The sequence below is a fragment of the Sciurus carolinensis genome, chromosome 11, assembly GCF_902686445.1.
Source record: "Sciurus carolinensis chromosome 11, mSciCar1.2, whole genome shotgun sequence".
NCBI classification, from domain to species: Eukaryota; Metazoa; Chordata; class Mammalia; order Rodentia; family Sciuridae; genus Sciurus; species Sciurus carolinensis.
The window spans coordinates 113,371,584-113,396,642 of NC_062223.1; the positions used below are offsets into that span (position 1 = coordinate 113,371,584).

A 25,059-nucleotide genomic window follows, 5' to 3' on the forward strand; every position below is an offset into this window, starting at 1 on the left:
CTACTAGGCACAGTGGCCCATGCCTATAATCCCAGAGGCTCAAGAATCTGAAGCAGGAGGATTGTGAATTCAAAGTCAGCCTCAGCAACTTAGCAATGCCTAAAGCAACTCTGCAAGATCCTGTCTGTAAATAAAATATAAGAAAGGGCTAGGGAAGTTGCTCAGTGGTTAAGTGCCCCTAGCTTCAAGTCCCAGTACAAAAAAAAAAAAAAAAAAAAATATATATATATATATATATATATATATATGTCTTTCTTGTACTATACAAAGGCAAGTTTTGCCTCCTCTTTGGAGCTTTCTCCCTTCTTCCCCACAGTTACTACACTCAAAGGACTTATGAATGACTTTCCTCTTGCTTGAAGATAGTGAAATCTTCATCAGTTCACACCCATAGTGTTTGGGGATCACATTCACTCAGGGGCCCCACTGGCCACAAAGGGAGGAGAGTGGAGTCACCAGTTAGTTTAGCACTGATTATTCTTCTATAAACGAACACATACTTGACTACACATTTGCTTTCATCTTATATTCACAACCCTGCAAAGGGGAAGAAAAGGATATTATTCCCATTTTATTTATGTTGGAAACTGAGGTTTAGAAAGGTCAAATAACTCTCCTAATGTCAGGGCAAGAATTTAGAATCTCTGACTGCCATGGGAAATAGTTGGGCCTCCATGCTGCTGGGAGACACTGTTCTTGGGCTTCCAAGCAACTTCTTACCTTCTGTTAGATGGCAGAAGTAGTGAAGAGCATAGATTTTGGAATAAGAAAAATGTGGACATGAACACCACCTTCCCCTTTACTAGCAATGTGACCATGTTCCTTAAGCTCTTTGAGCCCTAGATTCCTCATTTACACAGAGGAAAACAGACCAGCCCTCCCAAGGTTTTTTAAAGATTCAGTGAACCAACCTATGTAACACACCTGGCTTGGTGCCTGATACAAAGGAGCTGCCCCCAAATCACTAGTCTGTCCTTATTCTTCTGTGTGATGGTGATGGATGGGCCACATGGATAGAAGCTATATGTGCATTCAGAGACATATGTGAAGACCTGGCAGGACCCCCACACACACCTGGAACTAGAACTTGAGGTTTGTGAGCTTTGAGTAAAGGGTATTAGATTCTGGCATAATGCTCAAATTAAACCCCAGTTCTAGGTATGGGACGGCTCAGCATCTTTGAGGGTCACTTGGAAATCATAACTTTGAACATTGGGCATGTATTGGTGCTAGAGAGCTGCAAAGAGGCATGCTGAACTTCACTGTGAGATTCCACAAGGTTGGGCACCTTCCCTGAGCTTCCTGACTTCCTTTCATAAGCCCTTTCTATCTTCAGTCTCCAAGAACTCATTAAATCTTTTCTTGATGCCATTTACATTTTGTGGCTTGAACACCAAAGGTAATAACAAGCTCCATAAAATTGCTCCCAGCAGGAGATTCCTTTTGTTAATCCTGAAATAAATTCTTTCTGACTTCAAAGGGTGGGTGGCCACTATGAGACAAACATGTCAGCCTTCACCCCAACCATGACCTGATTCTAGAATGTGTTGCCCCTGCCAATCAGAGCATCCCTGAAGGATGCATCTTCATTTACTCAGTCTGCTCAGCTTAGTGTTCGTTCTTGAGGGAATCCAGCTGGCCTCCTAGGAACTTCTCTTAATAGACTGCTTTTGCAATGGCTACCCCTCCCCTGCTGTCATTTTCACTACTTTGCCAAGTCACTTTCATTCTAGTCTCCTCATACTTTTTAAATTCCTACCTTCATTGCAGTCTTACTGGACTGCTTTTCTTTACTTGGAAGGACTAATACCAGATAAAAGTGAGTTTGAAAAGGATTTAGAAGCCAGAATCACGCCTCACCCAGAGCCCCAGCATCCCGTCACCCTCTCTGTTTCAGATCTGTCCTTTTCCCCATCCTCTTAGTACCGTGGATCTTAGAATTAGAAGATAAAAACAGAGACTGCCTCTTCAGAGGCACCTGATAGCATCACCCAGACCACAGATGACTCAAGCTCAGCTCCAACAAGTACACTTCAAAAAAATCATATGTATGTTAAATATTCTCCCCATTTGCATTTCAGATTGCACAATTTCTACTGAATTCCCCTCCCAAACTTTATCATAAGAATCCATGTTCTACCGCTAGCACTGGGAGCATTATTGGGAAAAATTAAAGGACAAAATGCAGTATTCATTCCTAAGCAAAAGATATTTGACTTCAGGGGTTTAAAATAAACTCTTACTGTGAAGAGGCAGAATAGAGCAGTTATTAGGAACTGGAGCGGTAGAGTCGAACTGCTGGATTCAAATTCCACCTCTGCTGTGTGATTTGGGCAAGACATTTAACCTCTTTGTGATTCAGTTTTCTCATCTGTAACATGAAAATAATAGTACGAAATATCTCATACAGCTGTTGCAAAGACATTAAAGCTGTTAAAAGTCATTGCATATAAAATATAAAGCAATGCCCAACATACAGTAAGTACTCAATAAAAGAAACTATTGCCATTCTCTTCTTGGTGAGAATCTTAGTCTGTTTTCTGTTGCAGTAACAAAATACCTGAGACCAGGTGATTTGTGAAGAATAAAAGTTTATTCTGGAGCCTGGAAAATGCTAGAGCATGGTGGTGGTATCTACTCGGCATCTGTAGAGGGCCTCATGCTGCAAGGCATAGCAGAGGGCATCATATGACAAGATAAAGTGAGCATACTTTCCTCTTTTAAAGTCACTAATGCCATCATGGGGGAGGGGCCCACCCTCATTATCTCAACCAAGCTTAATTACCTCCCAAAGGTCACCTTCAAAGTCCCATGCACTTATGAATTTGGGATTACATTTCCAACATATTAACTCTTAGAGGACACAACCACAACAGTTGATTTTTGAATATGTGGAGATTCCACAGGAGTACACAGTCAGGGGTTTCCAGATGGATATGGGGTCTTCAAGTATCCTGATATCAGGAACAATTTGTGTTCTCCAGTGTTCACGTCAGATCAGACAATTATTAAGATTATATAAATCCCTCATGCTGTCCCTAGAAAAGACAAGCTCAACGTAGTCACCTCTCCTACTCCTTCCAGTTCTACAAGAAGCTCCTCTCAACACCCACACTGCTGAAGTCTGCCATGATGAAGGCCAGCTGCTGTCCCCCAGGGAATGACTGACTCAAATAAGGAGCATCATTCCCTTCACTCTTGATTGCCTTCAGTTTCCATAGATGGTTTGGGATTTCTCAAATATTTGACTTTAATTTCATTTAAAATACATTTTTACCATCTAAACCATAATGAAAGTGTGTTATAAACCACTTTTGATTCATAAAGACCACCAGCCCATTAACCTGGGCTGCCAAATTAACTCATTTTTAAGCAGGTCTCTGAAAGCACTTTTTAATTAAAAGTGTCTTGAGACTAAAAGTCAAGCTGTGAAAAAGCCAGTGTTATTTGCAACTACTTAACCATATAGGAATCTCTTGGTGCTAGGCAATCAACCAAAATCTAGAAATAGACTGAGTAGTGAAACTGATATAACTCTGTAATTGGATACATAGCCCCTAATACCACCTTCATCAAAACAACATCATTCACCATTCATACAAAGTTCAGTAATATCGAAAGAAGAGAGGAAAGGAGGAAGAGGAGAAAAGGAAGGTCAGAAGTAGGAGGACAGAATGGCCATGCCTCCCACACCAGACCTGCACACCTCCCAGAAGTATAGACACTGTCCTTCCAGATAAAGCTGCGTCTCCAGGTTGCCTGTGACTTTGCTAGTCCTTGCTCTTTCACAATAATAATACTTTTGATTCCATTTCAGATCCACAACACTAACAATTATGAGGCATTATTACTCCTATTTTATAGATGAGACCTACAGACATCAAAGGATAAATCCAGGATTCCACTGAGGGTCGGATCTGTCCCCTCTGTAGCCCAATTTTACCTACCATTGAGTGTTTGTGTGTATGTATGTGCAAGCATGCACAATTTGGGAGGGGGGTTTACTGTGATACAGGAGGATCTTAGCCATTAAAAATGATTCCACCAAAGCCTGCCCTATCATGAATTAGAGGCAGTGTTTTGTCTTAGGATTTTTATTCTGGGCAAATATGTTGGTAAGGAAACACTTCTGAGATTACAATCGAAATGCCATTTGCCTCTATTGGTTTTCTTAAAACATTACATGCTGATAATAAGTGGAAAATTTCCACATTTACCATGTCGATTCTTTCCTGTCAACAAGAAAATGGTTGTATCTGCAAATGGCTGTAAAGTAATTATGGTGGATTCTTTCAAAATAGTCCATACCTGTGCTTTTACAGCAAATAACACACATAGCCACTCTTCAGTGTCTGTTTCCAGCTAGGTGGTGAGACCCAGAAGGTGGCGCTATTTTATTCAGTTCCTGTGTTCAAGGCACAGGTGGGGTGGCACCAAGGAGACAGACATTTAATAAATGGGCTTTGCTTGGATAAACAAGACAGCTGGCAGATTTTTCAGTACAAGTTGGAAGCCATACCACTGTATATTTGCCTAGCTTCACACTACCTCCAAACACTTCTTGCTACTTTATTTGACCTGGTCTTTGCTGTGGTTTGAATGTTCCCCCCAAAATCATGTGTTGGAAACTTAATCCTCAGAGCAACAGTGTTGGGAGATGTTTAGGTCATGAATGTTCCACCCTAGTGAATGGGTTAATGCCAGTGGAAAAGGGTTTAAGGCTACGAGTTCTATTTTGCCCTTCTACCTTCCACCATAGGCTAACACAGCAAGAAGGAGTTCACTAGGTTCCACGCGTCCACCTTGTATTTTTCAGTGTCCAAGACCATGATCCAGATAAATTCCTTTGCTTTATAAATCACCCAATCTCAATTATTCTGATATAGTTACAGAAAATGAACCAAGACAATCTTCCCACCTGCAAGTTAAGTCAGGCATATATTATCAGTCCTATTATATAAAGGAAAAAAGAGAAACTCAGCAAAGTCACTAGATGATGATAAACAAGCAATAGAGTCCACTTTGGAACCCGGCTTTCAAGTGGAAATCACCCTTCTCTCCTCCTCACCCAGTCTCTCACAAACGCCCCCCACACATGGAACAATTTAATACCTGACTGACATGCTCCACATCCAGCCTAGATCCCTGGGTTGCTCTCACATTTACTGCACTTTTTATGAGCATCCCTGATGACAACTTAGTTTAATCCAGGTCTCTTCAAACTGCATGTGGACTCATCCCAGCTCCTCTCCCACAGCTTTTCCTTGACCCCTACACATCCGTTTTTCCTAATTAGCTTTGACTCACCTCAATTTTTATTGAAGTCTGCTCTATTAGAATTCTGGAATGCAATCTATTTGTATGCTAGAGTTTTTCTCAGTGTTTATCTCATTTCAATTCCAGGAAGCCACGTGAGTGGGGATCATAATGAATCACTTTGGGTATTTTTCCACTGAAAATAAGCCCAGGGCTGATGTAAAGATAGAGACCCTTTTAATGTGATCAAAGGATGCTTTATGGTACTTTTGGGGTTCACAAGAGAGAGATCTCTTTCTGTCTTATGTCTTGCCTCATGGACCAAAATAAAGATCAGCCCCCATAAAGACCAGACCAGAGAAACACTTCTTACTGTGAACTACTCACTTGACACAGCTCTGCCCTTCAGGGCCAAGATCAGGATGTGGCAGGAACTGGTCTGCCCTTTTGCCCCTCAGGTGCCTCATTTGTCTAACCCTGGTCCCACCCTACTGTCCTGATCCCTTTTTGACCAGACCCTCCCTAAGGGAAGAAGTTCACAGGGCTGAGGCCTTGTGCCCACCCAGAGCATATGTCCCCTCTTCTAGACCATAAAATCCAGTGGCCCTGAACCTGCTCCCAGAGGCTCCACAGGCCTCTTCCCACTTAGGGCAAACCCGCCTGGGGAGTATACCCCTAAGCAGAAGCGGGTATCCATGGTTGCACAGAAGGCCCCTTGTAGGAGATGATGGGTCATGGATGGAAAGAAAATGTAAGCACAAACCAACACTCCCCATCCACCATGCTCCAGGGCAGAAATCCAAGGATTCGAGAATTTGAAATTTGAATCTGGCCTTCCATATCTTTATAAGGATGTGTTTGTTATAGTAAGAGGATAGAATATTTTTAATTTAAAAATGTGTTAGCCTGATGTATTTTAGCTGTTCAGACATGTGGTCTGTGGGCCTCCATCCACTCTTGCCCCATGCCTTACAAATGCTAAACATCTTGAGAGAAAGATGTTAAAAGTCAGAAGTCGCCACGGAGAAATGACTCACCTACACACATACACACACACCTGCTGTTGTAGGTCTGTGTTCCTTCTATAAGACCATCACAATTAATTCTTCATGTTCATGCCTTCCAGCTAAAGAACTGAGGCACTGCATGTGTGTGTGTGTGGTGGGGGATGGTAGCAGTCATAGCATGGTCACCCCTGAAGGATGAGGATATTTTTGGTGAGGAAGAAGTGTAGTACTCTGTATGAGAATTTTCCTGACATTGTCTATGAAGGGGATGGCTAAAGAGGTGGGGGCACTGCACAGGGAAACTGGCTGAAATCAGATCTTCCTTTTTCATAGAGGAGAAATTCTGTACAGAATTACCTCAGTCTCCTCAAACTTCTCCCCTACCCTCCTCTTCTTCAGGCCCTTCAGGTTTCCCACAAACCCACTCGCAAGCATGCACACACATACACACACAACATGGATTGAATCTTCTCCCAGGGCCTTCCCAGCCCCTGAGTGTTCCCCCTCTTCTGCTACCTCCCATCACAAGTTTGGATTGCCTCTACACCCATCTTTAAGGCCTTTGGAGAAGTGCAATATCACCAAAATATGGGTTGTGTAGACTTGGACATACATGAGGAGATGACACTAGACCCTGTCCAAGGTCACATTCAGCTGCAAAGTTCTAAGTCACAATCCCAACCCAGGCCCACCCAGGCCCACACCAGACCAGGCCAAAATAAAAGTCATTCCTGGATATGCCCATTATGAAGACCATGAATGATAAACCTACCCCGGAACCTTATCTTTTGGGGCCCCTTTGGCAGCACACTGTCAACCCACCACCAGCCACTGGGTAAAGAAACTCTCAGACCAGCTCTCTGCTAATGGTTCTGCTGGCCCAAAGCCCTGTGTACTGTTCCACCTCATACATGGGGAAGGTTGAGGGGTGCATTCTGGCCTCTGGCAGTTGGAGAATTGGCCTAAATACACTCCTTCCAGGCTTACCTTATGTGCTACCCTGGGGTTCCTGAAAGAGACCTTGCACAAATCTTACTTTCCTTCCCACCTGTTCTAGCCTCTCCTCTCTGTATCTACTGTACAAATACAGAGCTCACTGCCAAGGTGTGGGAACAGTAAATCTTTGCTCATTCTTTTATTCATGGCCTCACTTCTGCAGACGAAGCTGAGGAAAAACAAACCCCACAAAATCCCTATGGGCTCTAGCAATCTGGCAGTCTCTTCTGTGCTCCTCTCTGATTACTTCTGGAAAGCAGAGGCCAGGGGAAGAGGCCTATTCAGCTCCTATGGGAGCAGCAGGCACCTTCCTCCTCCTCCTCAAGGATTCAACTACTCTCATCTAGCACCTGTTACATGCTGAGCCCAGGACCAGAAATCAGTGAGACCTGGGGAAACTGGGAAATCAATATTCATGGATTCCTGGAATGGCATTATCTCTATCTCACCTTCCTAGTCTCCCCTCAACTGTCAGAGAGTTTCTGGCCCAGGAGGGTCAGGCTATTTGCTTAAAACATTAGGTGATAAAGCAGGGCCATCCTGGTTGCAGACTCAGGAACCACTGTAGGGAAGAAGAAACAAACAGGTCAACTGAGAGCTCTGCAGAAAAATGGACTCTTTCCATAAGGGCCACAAGGTCAAGACAGTACTCACTGATGTGCTGTTTTTGTAAAACGATCCAGACCTCAGGAACTCCCAGGACTTTCCTCTTCCCTGGAAGGTTCCCATGAGCTGGATAAGATTGAAGAACTTTGGGAAGAGGCTGGGGGGAACTGTGGTTTGCCTTTTATACTGAAGAGAGAGAGGCAATGGGCTCAGGGTGACCCACTGTCCTGGTTTGCCCAGGAATGAAGAGTTTCCTGAGATAGGGGGTCTTCAAGTATTAAAATCAGCATAGTTCTGAGCAAACTAGGAAGATGGGTCACCCTGAGGGACTGTGGAAAATGATTCTCCTTTCCTGAGCCTGGCATGTGACTTTGACCCCAGGTATCTGCTAATGGTTTCACTAGTCTAAAACTGTCCTCACTGTTCTATCTTATACAGGGTAGAGAGTGGAGAGGGCTCTCATAGCCAGCCTAGGAACTATCAAGGGAAATGGGAAGAAAGTGTTTGTGGTCTTTGTGGGAAGCTGCCTTTGGGGAACTAGGACCCATGAGACCCCCACACAGAGCCTGGGATGTCAAGAAGTGAGCTGGGGAGAAACTGAGTAAACTGTCAGATCAAGGGGCTCAACCTGTTCCTTGAACCCTTTGCCCAGTGTACAAATGCTGGGCAGAAGAGGATGGGGATTTAAAATCTTCTGCCTGGTGTCTATTCCTCCCAGGGATCTAGAAGGAAGACTTTGGGGGCAAGAAGCCTGTAATCCTGTGAAGTCATAAGCAAGGTGGTTTCTTTGAGTCTGTCATGGGAACAGGGTCCTCTCAAAGGGTGTCTACATTGGCAGTGGTGGGGCAGACATCTCAGAAGGCAAAGGAGTTTTGAACTGAAGTTAATCTGATGGGGTAAGTCCCATGAAAACCACCTTGCTTAGATCTCTAATTTGACAAGTAAAAGACCCAAATCCAGGGAGACAGAGTCATTAGCTCATCTTGGGGTAACACAGTTATAGTTTGGCTATATTGTCTCCCCAAAATGCTCATGTGTTAATGCAAGAATATTCAGAGCTAAAACAATTAGATTATGAGAACTAACCTAATCAATGAATTAATAATTTGATGGATTAATAATTTGAAAGGATTACTACTTTACAGGATGGTAACTGAAGGCAGGTAGCGTGTGGTTGGAAGAAGTAGGTCACTGGGGGCATGCTTTTAGAGTTTATATATCTTGTTTCTCTCTCTCTCTCTCTCTCTCTCTCTCTCTCTCTCTCTCTCTCTCTCTCTCTCTCTCTCTCTCTTTCTCCTTCCCCCTATCCCCGCTCTCTCTCTCTTGCTTCTTGGATGCCAAGAGATGGCCAGCTTTCCTCCACCATGACCTTCCACCATGATGTTCTATGTCTTCTTGGGCCCAGAGCAATGAAGTCTGACAACTTGTGAATTGAACCTCTGAAACCAGGAGCCAAAATTAAACTTTTCCTCCTCTAAGTTGTTCTTGTCCACTATTTTGGTCACAGCAATGAAAAGCTGACTAACACAAATACATTCCTATGTGACTAGAGACCTAGATGCAACCCTGTCAGAAATTAGATTCTATGGCCAGAGTTTCCCTGGAAGGGAGAAAGTTTAGAGGATAAACCCAGTCCTGGGCAAGTTTCTGCCTTATTGGAGTCCACATGCTATTCTGAGAGAGGCACATTAGTGGAGGAACTTCTTTCTCCATTCTTATCCAATTTGGTCCACTCCAGCACCAACTCCTGCTAAAAATCTTCCACAGATCTTCCTGAAGAGTTCCAACCTGCTGAAATCCCAGGAAATACTGGCATGCCTGCCTCTCCTTTTCCCATCCTTGGAGTATGTGGGGAAGATCAGCCTCGCCCCTCAGGAGTGAGAAGTCACTCCCTCCCTACTTCCCTAGGAGACTTCCTGGAGGTGGAAGAATTTAAGACACAAACAGTAACAACATGAGGCTCCAGTCAGTTTAGCAGAGTCCTGAAAGAAGCAGAGTCCTGAAAGTAAGATAAGCAAGGTAAACCCAGAGTTCACTTTGGTGTCTCTAACAAGGAGGTACAGAGGGATACTGAGAGGAGGCTAGAAGGGGGCAGGTGAAGGTGGATTCTCCTTCTGTAGCCAGCATGACCAGGACAAAGCAGAAGAGAAACCCAAAACAAAACAACAGAGGGACTGAAGAAAACAACTCCTGACACCTTTTGCACCAGTTTTTAGCATTTAGAGTTTGTCCTATTGTGAATGTTCCCAGCACCTCCAAAAAGAAAATGCAGAAAGAGCTTGATAAATGTCCCCAGGGAAGGCAGAGCTATCCCCTTCTTCCCAGCAATGCTTCTAGGAAAAGCAAGATCCACAGAAGATGTCATGAGGAGAGAGTGTCTGCATTCCATGGAATCCTTGAGACCCCCACAAGCATGGAAAAGTAGAAGAGAGAAGGGCTTCTCCCATGACCTGGTGACCAAGAACCACCTTCTTGGGAAGTCTCGGGAAGCTCCACATTACTGCCCAGGCAGGTGGGGTGCTGAATCCTTGGGGAGAAGAGCACAGGTGCCCCATACAAAAAAAAAGCCCTGTTCATTCAACAATAGGCCCTTGGAGCTTCCCTAGCAATTACTACCTCCCCATTCAGCTTCATGCCTGGGCAGCCACTAATAATTTATTGCAAATAAGTCTCATAGCTCCAATAAGACAGTCAGTTTTCCTACTTCTGAATTCCCTACAGAGCTTACTTAGCACAGCTGGAAACCCAGCTGGTCCCCATTAATACCTCTCTGGACCTGAATCTTTCCATCCTTCCTTGCCACTACTTCCACCCCTACATTCCAGCAACTGGCCCACAGGAACAGAGCCAATGCAGGCCACTCCTCTTCACATTGTAGAAGCTGTCTAGCAGATGCTAACAAAGGGAAATGAGAGCTTCAGGGTCTAGAGATCTGATTGGCAGCTTAGCAAAAGCCACTGGGAACTTCTGTACGCAAGGTATCACTACTAGCAAATTCCAGTGAGGGTACTCTTTCCAGTGCTCTTTTGGAAGATAGTAATTTATAAGATTTAAGTTAGGTCTTGAATCTCAGGGAAAAGTGCAAATTTCCTAGAATGTTTCCTGAGGAGGGTCTCTGGGATTTTAATTTCCTGGGTTTCCATTACTTAACCTATACAAGGTGGTGATGCAATGAATTATGGTAGGCAGGTGGCTAGGCCAGGTGATCTGATCAAATACCTTCCAGTTCTACACTTCTGTGAATACTGGTCCATCTTACTCATTCATGTGTAAGACAGTGACATGGTTTTAGAGCAAGAAGACCCACAGTTCACATCCTAGTTCTGATACTTCCTAGCTGGGTGGTCTTTAGGGTGGTCTTTAATCCCTAAACAAAAATTTTTACTGTAATATGGGGACAATAATAATAATATCTTTTTCACATAGATATTTGGAGATCCCACACATGAACAGTTAACAAAAACTATAAAGAGTACTTTCAAATGTACAGATTGTTGAAAGGTCTGATTATTACAATAACAGTAATAATAAACCCCTTTCTTTTAAATAAGCAAATGTTTATGGTTGGCATTAGAAAAACTGAAAAGATCATAGTTGATGGATTTGCTGCTGACTCCTCCCTGCCCAGGGGACCTGTGGCCCTCTTACTGCCTCCTGGTGGGGACCTAAAAGAGCCCGGTAGTAAATGCTGACTTCAAGCTCTAGCCTAGAGGTATTTTGCCACCCACCAGAACCTCTCCTTTGTTGGTCTTGTAAGTTGACAGCTGGTTCTGCAACCTCTTCCCCAGGTAATAAAGATGACAGTAAATGGAGGTCCCTCTATTTTAGTGTACTTCATGTAAAGGGAGCAGACCCTCCAGGAAGGGAGAATCATTTGTACTACTCTCAAAAAAATGTGCTGATAAACTCACAAAGTTCCATTATTACTAAATGTTAATTGCATTTCCTTGGGTAAGGCATGATAAAAAATTCATTGCAGTTTTTGGAAACAAGATGCCAATTGCATTTTAATTGCTAAAGAGGAGAATGTACAGGAGAAGTTTTGCCAGGAAAATGCTAACTGGGCATAAACTCAGAAAGCAATTTCCCCAAGCCAAAAGGCCCAGTTCTGAAACAAGAGCTAACTAAGGAAGAGAGATGGGCTCTGCAGGGAAGTCAAACTTTCCCTAAGAGAGCACCAACTTAATATTATCAGACTCAAAGCTGCAGAGACCCTGGACAGTTGGAGTTTTTCACCGTAAAGCATGATGAAGATTTATCGAATTTAAAGAATTAAAAAATTAGGCATCTGCCAAAATTCTAGAGTAGATGAACAGGAGTCAATATCAAATGTTCAAAAACCATGTATGAGCCCAGCATGGTGATACACATCTGTAATCTCAGTGACTCAGGAGACTAAGACAGGAGGATCACAAGTTCAAGTCCAGCCTGGACAATTTAGTGAGACTGTCTCAAAATTAAAAATAAAATGGACTGGAAATGTAGCTCAGTGGTAAAGTACCCCTGGGTTTAATCCCCGTACAGACAGAGAGAGAAAGAAGGAGGAGGAGAAGGAGGAGGAGGAGGAGGAGAAGGAGGAGGAGGAGGAGGAGAAGGAGGAGGAGGAGGAGGAGAAGGAGGAGGAGGAGGAGGAGAAGGAGGAGGAGGAGGAGAAGGAGGAGGAGGAGGAGAAGGAGGAGGAAAGAAAGAAAGAAAGAAAGAAAGAAAGAAAGAAAGAAAGAAAGAAAGAAAGAAAGAAAGAAAGAAAGAAAGAAAAGAGAGAAAAAAGAAAGAAAGAAAAAAAAAAAGAAAATGTATGAGAGCAAAATTGTATTTCTATCCCATAACTTACAAATGAGGGGGCTGGGGGAAAGCTGGGTGGCCAAGGGCCAAACACAACTTCAATTTAATAACAGAACTCTTTAGACCAGTTCACAGAACTGTCATCTTAAAACCATATGCTAGTTTCCAATTCCAACCTCCTTGTTTTACAGTGCCTCTGCCCCATGCAGGGCCCACCAGAGCTAGATGAGAACAGGTGAGACAAGAGAGGAGTGGAGAGGATCCTGAGTCCTATGGGCTTACACTGGGCAATTCAGCTTTGATCCCTTCTCCCCGGGAACTCCTGAACCAAGGGATCCTCTAGGGAGGCACTTAGCCCACCTGAGGGCACAGGGAGAAGGCAGGACTAGGAGCACCCTGAGTATCCTCTCCCAAATATGTACACAGGGCTGAAGAGAGGATAGGGCAGAAGGGAAGGCCACCAGCTGCTTCCAGCAGCTTCTTCTATATCTCCCCTCAACCTCCTCAGTCTTAGTTCCCCCTCCCCCCATTCCCAACCCAACCCCAGACTCTTTCCTGTCATGGAGCCACTTTGATGAGAAAAAGGGACTAGAAATCATGGCCTGAGAGGAGAGGCCAAGTGGCCAGGCTGCTGGCCTGTGGGCAGTGATGTCGTGTGTGCAGTGGTAGGAGATCCACTCCTGCATCCATGGAGGCTGTTTCTTCTCCAGCTAGTGGACCTGCCAAAGAGCACAGGAGACATGATACTGGTGTGTGTGTGAGACTGCAGCAAACAATGGGACTTAGTGCAGGAAGTCCTGAACCAAAACAGAAAGAGGCTAGATTCCCAGCATGCTCCACCACACACTAGCCAAGTCACTTTTATCTTAGCGACTCACTTAACCATTAAGAACCTTGATTTCTACTTCTATCACATGAGACTAAAAGTATCTGGGACTCTAGAATTTTTGGAAGGTTTGAAAGAGAAGATGGACATATACATCCCCTGAAACTCTAAAGTGTATTATCTACCATCTGCTTCTATGCTCGACCTTGGAGAAAAGATGGTTTTCATTATTACACCCTTGCCATTATATTTAACACAAATACTGTGCTTTGATATACACTATTGAACTTGGCCCCCTCACTGAACAGATGAAGCCTAGTGTCACACAAGAATTTAATTAGATGAAGAACCCAAGCTGCTAAGTGCTGAGCTCTCTCCATAGTGTAGGCAATGCAGTCACTTAAAATGCCTTAGAACTAGGGCTGAATGACAATAATGCATAAGTACATTAATAACACTATGGATCACTTACCCTAAGCCTAGCACTGTACAGTCATTGACAGGTCTCATCTCCTTTAATCATCAGAGTGGCATATAACATAGCCAGGATGGCTATGACCAGATCATTGAGGTTTACGAAGGGTAGGAACTTGGCAAAAGTCACCCAGGAAATGGCAGATCTAGGCTGCAAACTCAAATCTACTCTTACCCAGTTAACACTTAAATTAATAGAAATCCAATGGATTTCTTGGTATAAACATCACTTCTTCCTCCTCACTTCTGGAGAATGTTCCCTAGCCCCCTCTTCTGCTCTTAGCAGGGCCCAGGCTTAAGGGGTGAGGCTCACATGTCCAAGGGGCAGGTCCTTTACAAGCCTCACAGCCCCAGCACTGCCCCAATACTCACCTGCACAGTATCGTGGATCCAGTCCAGGAACTCAGCCACCTTGGCATAGACGCCTGGGTGATTGGGCTCTGCACAACCACGACCCCAGCTGACCACGCCCACAAGGTGCCATTTGCCCCCATCTGGGCAAACTAAGGGGCCCCCACTGTCTCCCTGAGGAATCCAGACACGGAGACACAGAAAAATAGACAGTCAGACCTTCCTGATGGAGAGGAACCAGATCCCCATAAGGAATGGACTCTCCTTCCCAGAACTTTCTGCTTCCTGCTAGGATACTGCTGGCCTCCCCCTCCATAATCCCTTAGCATAAGCATTCCTCTTAGAGGCTGTCTCATGCTACCAACATATGCAGACCAGGGACTAAGTTGCAGCAGGCCCCCATCCCCTCCCTCCACCACAGACCAGACCTGGCATGCGTCAGCCCTCCCGTCCAGGTAGCCAGCACACAGCATGCGGGGGGTGAGGGCCCCGCTGTATATGCAGGAGCTGTTGCAGAGCTGGGTGCTGAGCAGGGGTACCACTGTGTCCTGCAGGGTGTCTGAGCTGTGGGCTGTGGAAGACACCAAGAAAGACTGCAGGGTACCAAGCAAGGCCAGTAAGGCAGAGAAGCAAAAGGGGAAGAGTTAATGGTCCCAGAGGCATGGAGACTCAAAAAGGGGAGCCCAGGACAGGAATTGTGGACCAGGACAAGGGTACAGGGGTCTAGAAGATTTGGGGGCTAGAAATGAGGAGAGGAGAAGGAGAACTCACATATACACCAAATGCTGAGGCCATGGTACTCTTGGGACAAGGGGAGAGGGAGTAAGAAGTCCTGGACTTGTTCTCCCCAGAGAGGCCCAGGCAGGAGAGACTGGATTCCCCAGGACTGGCCACTGGTGATGCCAGGGGAATGGGCTGGCACTGCCATGTGGCCAGGGAAAGTGGAGTGCTTCCCCTTGGAGAACGACGCCTCACCCCACCCCTTTTGCACTGAGGGCCCTTGGAATTAACTCACTATGGCTGGGGTCGGTGTGGCCCCAGCCAGACACCCAGCACTGCGAGCCCCTTGGAAAATGCTGCTCCTCAGCTGGCAAGCACACAGCGCCCACAGTGTCTGTGGAGAGGCACATGGTCCTGGTCCCGATTCAGGCTCAGTTTCCCTCTAGCAGATCCTGGGCAAAGATCCTCTTCATCCCTCTTCCCAACAGTCCTGGTGCCTTGCCTCCACCAGGCTTCATGTAGGGCTGTATGGGCCTGGCACAGTCCCACCCTGGGGGTGACTCTTTAGGAAGCAATGTGCAAACAGCAGTGTGCATGGTGCCCTCTAGAGGTAGGCAATGAACTTGCTGTCCATCCTCCACCTGGGAATCAAGGGAGGATGGAAACACCTCTGGCCCTGGGTACAAAATTTCTAGCAAGGACCCAGTTTGGGCTTTTCCCAGGGTGTCTGATCCTTCCTGGGGCAGTATTTTCAAAAGTACATGACACATCCTATGGGTGGAGCCAAACATGATTTTAGGTAGTATGTAGATGTGCCATTTCATAAACACTCAATCTGCTTGGGAAGAGAACTATTTCCTTTTCAATTCTCTTTCAGTACCTCTTATTGTAACAAGGAGAAAGACTCTGTCTGGTGCTAGTCTGTAGGTCTCTCAATGCTGTCAATCTCCCACCTGAACAGAGGAGAGCAGGCCCTGGTCCAACAACCCCTACAGAGGACTCCAACAACCCACCAGTTTGTTTTCACCAGAATTTACACACCAGTTTGTTTCCACACTATATTTTCATGTTTACTATCTATAGTATTATAGGTTCTCCAGTTAGTAGTTTTTCCTCTAAAATACATTTATTTAAGTGAATTTAGAAACATTGACTATTGAGCAATAGTACCCATATGTATAAGGTTCGTGAAATGTGTACAGCAACCACTGTTGTTTGGGAAATCCAAGGCTGCAGATGATGATGGGAAGGAGGAGTGCTGTGTATATAAGTTTGCATGGGCATGTGAATGACACAAACATAAGGGTAATCATGTCTGTGCATGAGAAAGTGTGAATGCACAGGTGTGTCTGCGCATGCGACCCAGTGCACACTTGTGTTTCTATAAGTGTGTATTTGTAGGGAAGTGTCCATGTGCAGGAGTATGTTGGGGGAACAGTTGCTGGGACAACTACAGCCTGGGCTCACCCTTCTATGGCAGATGCTATGGCAGGAGAAGTCCTGGCTTTGGAGTTAGAACAGTTTCTCATGTGACCTTGGAAAAAGTCACTTCCTTCCCAGAACATCAATGTCCTTGTCTGTATATACCTGTTTCACCTACCTGCCAGGGTTGTTACAAATACTGAGAGGAAGGATATTTGGAAAAGTAAATTTCTTTAAAATGTCACAAAATGGCTGGAACCTGGGACCAACCTGGGAAAAGTGGTGGAGTAGTCTATTGGTGAATGAGGCAGCTGTAAAGCCCTGCTTGGAACCTCAAAGCAAATTCCATCAGCATGTCCTGCTATGAAGAAGGCCTGAATTTCTGTCCCCAAAAGAGCCTGTTCAAGAGTTGGTACAATTTCAGGTCCAGAAGATTGCAAAAGTCACTATGATCCAGAGCAAATGACATGTTTTGTAGTTTACATTGCTAGGAGGACAACCCTAGAAATCAATCAGCCTCTCCTGCCACCCTGTCCCTGCTCCTCTCTCACTACAGACCCTAGCCTGCTAGTCCCAAGGCCAGGGCCTCTCACCTGAGAAATTGAGTGGTATCCGGAGACGCAGAAGGGCAACATCATAGTCATGACTTTGGGCACTGTAGAGGGGGTGGGAGATGATCTTCTCCACCATAGACCCTTGATGTGGCTTAATGGTGCTGTGGCTGACCAGTCCTGCATGAACCCGCCAGCTGGATAGGCGGAACAACCTGAAACTACACACAGGGACCATGCTGAGCCCATGGAAAGAAATGACAGAGGAGGTAGACATAAGTAAGGTAGTGGGTGGAAGAAGTTGACCAGAGAGGTCATTAGAAGGGGCTACTGTCACAAACCTCCAAGTTCCTGGGACCCAAGGTTCATGTCTTTTAGTATCACCCTAGCAGTTTGCAAGACCTTAGACATGCAGTAGGTGCCTAACAGGTACTTAATGGCTGATGGACAGAGAAACAAGATACTATGAGTCATCTGCAACCACCACTCACTCCCTCTCTCCTGTATAATCCCCCTTCAGGCTTGACAGTGAAGGGCCTTGTGTGATATGGAAAGTCCAAGCTAGGTCAGAAAAACTTCCCTCAGTCCTGTCTGTCCACTCACTGTGTGTGATCCTGAGAGAGGTTCTTCCCTCTCTAACATCATTTTCCTCATTGTAAAATGGAGCTTATACTCTCTGCCTTGCCCACCACCAAGAGAAGAGGATCAAAGAGCTCATCCATTCATCATTCATTTGTTCGTCCCTCCAACTAATATTTATTAAGCACCTACTATATTCCAGGGACTGTTTTAGGTCCTGAGGACACAGTAATGGAGAAATCTACAAAGGAATTTTTAGTGATAAATGAAACCAAGAGTTCCTGCTCTCCTGGAGCTTCCAGTCTACAAGGGAAAGACATTCAATAAGTAATTACATGAAAAATGATTTAATTACAGTGGTGATAAACATTAAGAAGCACAGGGTGCTGTGAATGTGAAAGCATCTTAGAAACTTAAAAACTGTGTGAATATAAAGAACCAATCTTTGTCTGATTACTGCTATTTGTGCAGAGCTGAATTTGGCACTGAACAGGGAGAATACCACACTTGCCCACTTGTAATGGATACCTGGAGGCAGCAGCTATGCGGGGACATTTTATGCGAAACAAACAGAAAAGACAACTGAGACCCTCACCTCCCCAGCAGCCCCCAAGACTTGCCTGTGTATGCAGTGTGCAGCAGTCACCACCCAGTGGGGCGCCAGTACAGAGCCCCCACATGTGTGCCGGGAGCCAAGGGTCACACTGGCCTGCCACGGCCAGCGCCCAAGAGCTACAGCATGCCCACCAACTATCCGGGAAGCCAGAGGCCTTGTCCCACACTCTGCCAACAGAGAAGGGTGAGACAGAAAGCAAGAGCCAAGTGCCTGAGAGACAGTGTGAACAGTTCACTTATTATTCCTGGTCCTGAGTAGGAGGGACAGGAAGATAGGAATGTTGGTTACCCAGGTTGTGGGCTTTCTGAGAGAAGGAACCATGTTTGTGGGATCTATGGAACCCTAATGTCCATTCCACAATAGTGCTCAAAGTATCATTATATGGATGAACATGTGCAAGTCCAATGGATATGTGGCTAGATGGATGGGAAGATAGGTGATAGGACCCCCACAGACTGTTTTCCCATTTGGCCCCTATTCACTATCCACCCTTAGTCTCCTGGAACTACTAATAAATTTCTCAGTGGCCAATAACAATTCCACCTTTCAGGTTCTTCAGAAGAAAGGGACAGTGAATGCTAGAGGCCAATACAGTGGAATAGTGAAGTAGGAACATTATCAATCAGCACAGTGTCTCGTTGGGGGCCATGATAGAAGACTAAAGGGGCTTTGTTTGGGTAGACTTTACCTGCAGGAAGGAGCCCAGCATATGATTGGGCACACAGGCCAGGACCCTCCACCCAGACACAACTGAGCCTCTCCACAGGGCTCTTCCATACTTGGAATAGCAGGGAAACTCCTTTCTCTCACGTCACTTTCCTAGGTCCAGGACGTGACTCACCAGAGCATTTGAGGGAAACAACTTGACCAGAAGTGCAGTTGTCCCTGCAAAATAGGTACCAGCAAAAAGCTGGACAGGGCCAACCCAAGGCTATACTTACCCAGGGCATGGAGGAAGGAGTGTTGGTGAAAAGTTCTTAGGGCTGTCATGTAGACACAGCCTTAAGAATACCACTGTTCTCTTCCTGCCTCCACCCAAATACCTTGTAAGCAGTTCCCAGCACACATTCTGCCCAGTCTTCCAGAGGTAACAGAAAGCTTTCAAGGTCCTTGAGGATCAATTTGGGCAAGGCCCAAATTTACAAATGGGTTATTTATAGATGAGAAAGTCCAGCTGTTTCCACTAAGTGGCCCTGAATAAACACATATTCAGTGGATGAATGAATGGATATTGAGTGGATGAGTGAATAGAACCTTTTTCCCTGTGCTCCTTCCCAGGTTCACTTTGTTCTCTGTCTCAGGTCCTTTCTGGGCTCTGCATATTTGTATTCTTATTCTCCTCTTTCCTGTCTCTCTCTTAGCATAAGCCTTAATTCCTTTTAAACCCAAATGCTCTTCTCTTTCTTTACTCATCTCTTTCCTCCTGCAGCCCAAGGCCTGGTCCTCTTAGATTCTAATTTCCCAAATCCACAGCCATCCTGCTGTCCTGGAGGAATCAGTCCCACCCCCACATCCACTTGCCCATTCAGTAATCTAAGACAGGGAGTTGGTCAGGCCCTCCTGCCTCCAATATATTCCTGAGGATGGCCCCTTTAAATGAAGTTGGACAAGAGGGGTCTCAGAGCACAAGGATGAGAAGTGGGTCAAGGATGAGAAGGCTTCAGAGCAGTAAAGGAGAGCCTAACCCTCCAGCCCAGGAAGTTTCTAGGCAGCCTGAAACTGCCCAGAGGAAGCCCAGGCAGGGGCAAAGGCCTCTCAGCTTGTGCCCAATCACACCGAACCACCCTCAGGGTTTGGGGAAGAGCCTGCTCCATTCCCAAGCCTCTTCTCTTGGACACACTTGAGGCCCCAAGCAGCTCTTAACCAGAACCACTCAACCATCTCTCTCCAAAAGACTCCAGAATTATCCAAATAAAATGTAGCAGCATTGAGAGATCAGTCAGCTTAGAGAGAGGCCTAGTTTCAAGACTCTTGGCCTGGATATTTATTGGTTATGAGACCTTGGACAAGATTTTTAACCTCATTGAGACTCAGTAAAAGGGGATAAGAGTAACATTCCAAGTTCTATGATAACAATAACCAACCCTGCATTCCTTGTGAGAGACAAATAGTATATGGCAGCTGTGATGGGCAGGGCCCATGTGAACTAGGTTTATAATTTCTGACTGGGAAACATTCCTCTGTTCTCCTCCTTACACTGCCAATGACCACACCACCAGGATCCCCTGAAAGGAGATTTTTCTGGACTGCCTACCAGGAAGTAAGGGGCCCCACTCACCTAACCTCAGAAACCCTACCTGGTCTGCCACACCTCCTCCAGGAGGCCCCCCAGCCTAGGAGAGAGCTGAGCAAACTCCTGGGAGCTGTTGAGCTTGATGTCAGACAGGTTGACTCCCTTGTGGTGAGTAAGTCTTGGCAGAAGAAGGGAATAGAATGGGAGAAAATGAGCTTTAAACTGCAATGGGAGAGATGCCGGTTAATCACAACTGGAATGTGCACAAGACACTCAACTAGTATAGTGACTATGACAATGATTTCTGAGAGTTACATTTGTTAAAAAGCTGTGATGCTAAAAGAAAACAGAAAAAAAAAAAAAAAAGCAACAAAACTCAAAGGAGAGAAATATCCAGGGCACCATCATGCCCAAAGGCTAGAAGATGATCACAGTGACCACTTGCTATTTGCTGAGCACTTTGATGATGACAGACAAACAGAGGTGTCCAATTCCAGTTCTCCCACCCACCAGGTAGCTCTCCACCTCCCCAGGCTCCAGGTCTGGCTTCTATTACCTGAGATGCCCAAGGCTCTGGCAGATCCTCATACCCAGGGAAGGGTTCCAGCCATCATGGCAGACTAGGAGCCAGTCTGGCCTGGCTCTCACCTGCACTTCCAGCAAGAAGTCTTCATTATTTATTCTGAAAGATACTAAAACCACAGCATGAAAACAATATCCCACCTGCTTCAGGGACAGGGGTGGGACAGAGGAAAGGACCTGGAGCCCTGTGGGACTCAAAGATGCCTCTGTGATCATCCAAGTCACCCCATGTCAAGCTCCCTATTCCCCCATGTATTGGGCCAACCCTAAAAACAATATAATCCCTATTTGTTGAGATTTTCCATTTGTGTGTTTTATGTTTAACTGTGTGCTTTGGAAGGTGCTCTATCCATCACTCATCATGGCAGCTCTGTGCAATAACTATTACCGCCCTTCATATTCTGCAGAGGGAAATAAGGCACAGAGGTGAAGCAACTCATCCAAGATCACAAAATCAACAAATGATGGACACAAGGACTCTAAGTTCAGGTCTTTAGATCTCAAATCCCATGAAAATAATAGTTATCACTTATTGAGCATCTGCTTTCATCAAGCTGTTAAGGACTGAAATGTGTTCTCACAGTTCCTGTGTTGAAGTTCCAACTTCCAACGTGACTATAATTGGAGATAGGGCCTTGAAGTATGTAATTAAAATTAAATGAGGTCATCAGAGTGGGCCCTGATCTGATGGAGCTGGTATCCTCTTAAGAACAGAAAGAGACACCTAAGTGTACTCTTGCTTACTTTCTTTCTCTATGTCCTAGCAAATTAGAAGAAAGGTCCCAGGAGGACACAGCAAAAAGGCAGCCATCTCAAGCCAGGAAGAGAATATGCACTAAAAAACAAATTATTAATACCTCGCATTTGAACTTCCAGAATGGTAAGAGAATTAATTGTAGGTTAAGCCACCCAGTCTGTGGTACTTTATATGGCAACCCAAGCAGGCTGCACAGCCTCTCAACTAAGCTCTTTTTGTATATTAGATTGTTCTTCTTGTAGCTTTGTGCAGTAAATACACACACACACACACACACACACACACACACACACAGTGTGTGTATGTGTGTATATTTATATATATTGGTACCAAGGATTAAACCTAGGGGTTCCTAACCACTGAGCATTATCTCCAGCCCTTTTTATTTTTCACTCTGAGCCAAGTTCTCACTAAGTTGCTCAGGGCCTCACTAAGTTGCTGAGGCTGGCTTTGAACTCACTATCCTTCTGCCTCGTCCTCCCAAGTTGCTAGAATTATAGGTGTGCACTACCACACCTGGACTGCAGTAAATTTTTTTCCTTCTTTCAGAGAAATGGAAGCTCAAAGTAATAATGTACCCAAGGTCATGCAGTTAGCAAAAGAAAGAATCCAACCTTATTCTAACTTCCATGATTTATTCCAACCCCCAGGCTCTGAGCAGCATCATGTTCCTACCTGGAAGGAAAACAAAGGTCAGAGAGGGTCAGGGAATGATGTGGAGAGATATCCCTAGATACCTAGGTGACCATGCTGGTCATACACCAAACCCCTACCTACAAACATCTAGCTCTTCTTCCCCTGCTCACTGTGCCTTCCAGTCTGGGCTTCTGACCATGCCCCAGCAAGAGATCGGGTTACTCCCTAGGGAGGTCCAAAAGTCCCAAATCAGAGATCAGTGCTACAAGGCTAGACCTTGTTACCACCCTCACACAGAGGAGAGAGAGGCAGATGGTGGCATTGAACTGACAGTCCTTTATTTGGGTCCTCCTGCTCCTGGAAGGGGGATTCTAGAGATGTAAAGGGCCCTGGGCTGAGTGGAGAGGGGGTAACTTTTAGACTCAGAAGTGTGGCCTACCTGCTTTGGGAAGTGAGGGGAGCAGAACTTCCTCACTGCTGGCCCCTGAGCAGTTCAACATCATCTCCTCATCCTGCAAGGTCCCGGAAATGGGCTGAGAGGCAGTTGGCCACAGATATAGTACTTTAGAGAAGAACAAAAAGAAGCTTACAGAGAAGAGCTGGGGAAAGAGAAGGAATTTCCATTGTGGAGGCACAGGACAAGACACTCCTGCTGCAGAGGCAGACCTGGATCTGGGGACTCCTTCTCCACCACCTGCTTTTAGGCGCCCCCTACCCAACCTTCAGAGAAGAGGCACAATGCTCTGTCTCTGTCTTTCTCTGTCTCTGTCTGGCTCTCTTTTTGTCTTTCTGTGTCTCTTTCTTTCTCATGGAAAAGTTTTCTAGAAAAAGGCTGACTAGGGCTACCCCAGATCATCCATTCAGGTAATTCAGGACACTTCTCCTTGAAGTAAAACTAAACATTCTTCTCCACATGGAGCCTAAATTCATTCTGCTATATTTCACCCCTTCTCCCTTTGCTGTCTACACAGAGAAGCTGAGGAAGGTGCTCATTCCAGCTGCCAATAATGTCTGCTCAGCACCTACTTCTCCCTTCCAGCTTCCCCCAGATCCTGTCTTTGTCCCTCCCAGACCACAGAAGGGCCCCAGCACTGACCTAGGAGCCATGAACCGAGACCCGCACCAGCCAGCAGCCCCAGGACTCCCATGACCGCACAGCCGTGTCTCACAGAGCACCAACGTCCCACCTCAGAGACTGTAGAAGAGGACAGAGGGCTCTCTGTGTTCCCAACTCCTGCCAGCCAACTTTACTCCACCCTGAGACACACACCAAGCTCCCAACAGGAGCCCACCCCCTGCTCCCTGAACCTGGAATGGGTAAGGGCAGGGCCCTTATCCCTGAAGTCACCAGGTCCCACTCAACCCTCCCATACGGGAAACAGGAAGCAAAAGCAAGTGGGGATAAAGAGTATATACTCTCTCACCATCGATGTGGTGCTGACCCAAGGAGAAGAAAGGTAATATAGGAGGATTACCCTTCACTGCCCCCACCCTGTCATTCCCCAGTCTGGCCTACTGGACTGTGGCTGGTCTCCTGGCTCTGCTGTGGAGATCGCAATTGCTGGGCCCTCCTCTGCGCACTGAACTTCCATAGGTACTTGATCATCCAGCATCAGGCTCTGGGGAAATAGTTGTCAGATCCCAGGATCCCCACATCAAGGACTGCAGAGAAAAGCCTCAGCCCACTCCAAGTGCACACTCTAATCCTGGTCATAACCCTGCTGCTGCCTACAAACCTTTATCCTTTTGGGGGCCTCCCCATAGGTTCCCTCCAGGCCCTCTCTGCACTCCTGGAGCCCCTAACTCCACCCATCTCACTCTCACAAAGCCCTGAGTATCAGAGTGAATTTTTGAATCCAGACTTGGTCACATCAAAGCCCACACTCCTGATAAACCTTTCCCTGGTCTTACCTCCCATAAGCATCAAGGCATCTGCTGAGATTCCTCAACATCCCAGCCCAGGCTTCAAAATCCCACCCTCCTTCATTCTTCCTGTCTCAAAGAGAAAGGAGTCTCTCCTACCTGTATCCACCCTTCCCTTCATTCATTCAGAAAATATTTTTTAGCCCAAGTGCACAGGTCACTATGGGGGATACTGTAGGAAATTGAGGAAGTAAGCATGGACCCACTCCACCACTGCCTAAAAATATTTGTAGTACTGTCCCAAAGATAAGTCATAAAAACAAAGTGGAATGTGGTAAATGACCCAAGAAAAGTTCAACTGAACTACCATTGGCATTCAAAAGAATAAGAGCTGACTTCACACTGATGAAATCAAGAGAGCCTTCAGAGAAGAAGAATCCCTCATGGATGAACAGGACTTGAACTATAATAGGCATTGGGTAGTCCAGGCAAAGAGGGCTGAGTATGCAAAGACATTGGGATAAGAAAGCGTAGAGCAGAATAAATCACATGTATGTCCGAGGCTCTTGAGCCATGAAAAAGAGTAACAAAACATAAGATCTTGGGGGAAAAAAGCTGGACAGTTCAAAGTAAGATCTATGTTCCCACTATGTGAACTGGGAAAACTCAGGCTATCTCACCAAACTTCAATTTTCTCATTTATAGAATGTAATACTTGCTATTGAGTAAATATATCTCTAGTGTCTTATCTCCCTCTGTTATTCTCCATGCTACAGAGTCAGAGTAATCTGCAAAACTGGGC

At 45.6% G+C, this 25,059-nt stretch overlaps 1 protein-coding gene across 1 annotated transcript in view; it reads right to left on the reverse strand.

Moving 5' to 3' along the window:
* Tmprss5 (transmembrane serine protease 5) overlaps window positions 1–23,998 on the reverse strand; it is an 89,461-nt gene extending 65,463 nt beyond the window's left edge. The window contains exons 1-11 of the mRNA XM_047517529.1: window positions 23,911–23,998; window positions 23,491–23,589; window positions 22,834–22,956; window positions 20,976–21,111; window positions 20,484–20,597; window positions 19,028–19,071; window positions 18,191–18,353; window positions 17,034–17,212; window positions 15,314–15,412; window positions 14,727–14,869; window positions 14,320–14,472 (exon numbers count right to left, since the gene is read on the reverse strand). Of these exons, the coding sequence (XP_047373485.1) occupies window positions 14,320–14,472; window positions 14,727–14,869; window positions 15,314–15,412; window positions 17,034–17,212; window positions 18,191–18,353; window positions 19,028–19,071; window positions 20,484–20,597; window positions 20,976–21,111; window positions 22,834–22,956; window positions 23,491–23,589; window positions 23,911–23,986 (1,329 nt within the window). The 5' untranslated portion in view covers window positions 23,987–23,998. The remainder of the gene's footprint in view (window positions 1–14,319; window positions 14,473–14,726; window positions 14,870–15,313; window positions 15,413–17,033; window positions 17,213–18,190; window positions 18,354–19,027; window positions 19,072–20,483; window positions 20,598–20,975; window positions 21,112–22,833; window positions 22,957–23,490; window positions 23,590–23,910) is intronic.
* Window positions 23,999–25,059: the final 1,061 nt, after the last annotated feature.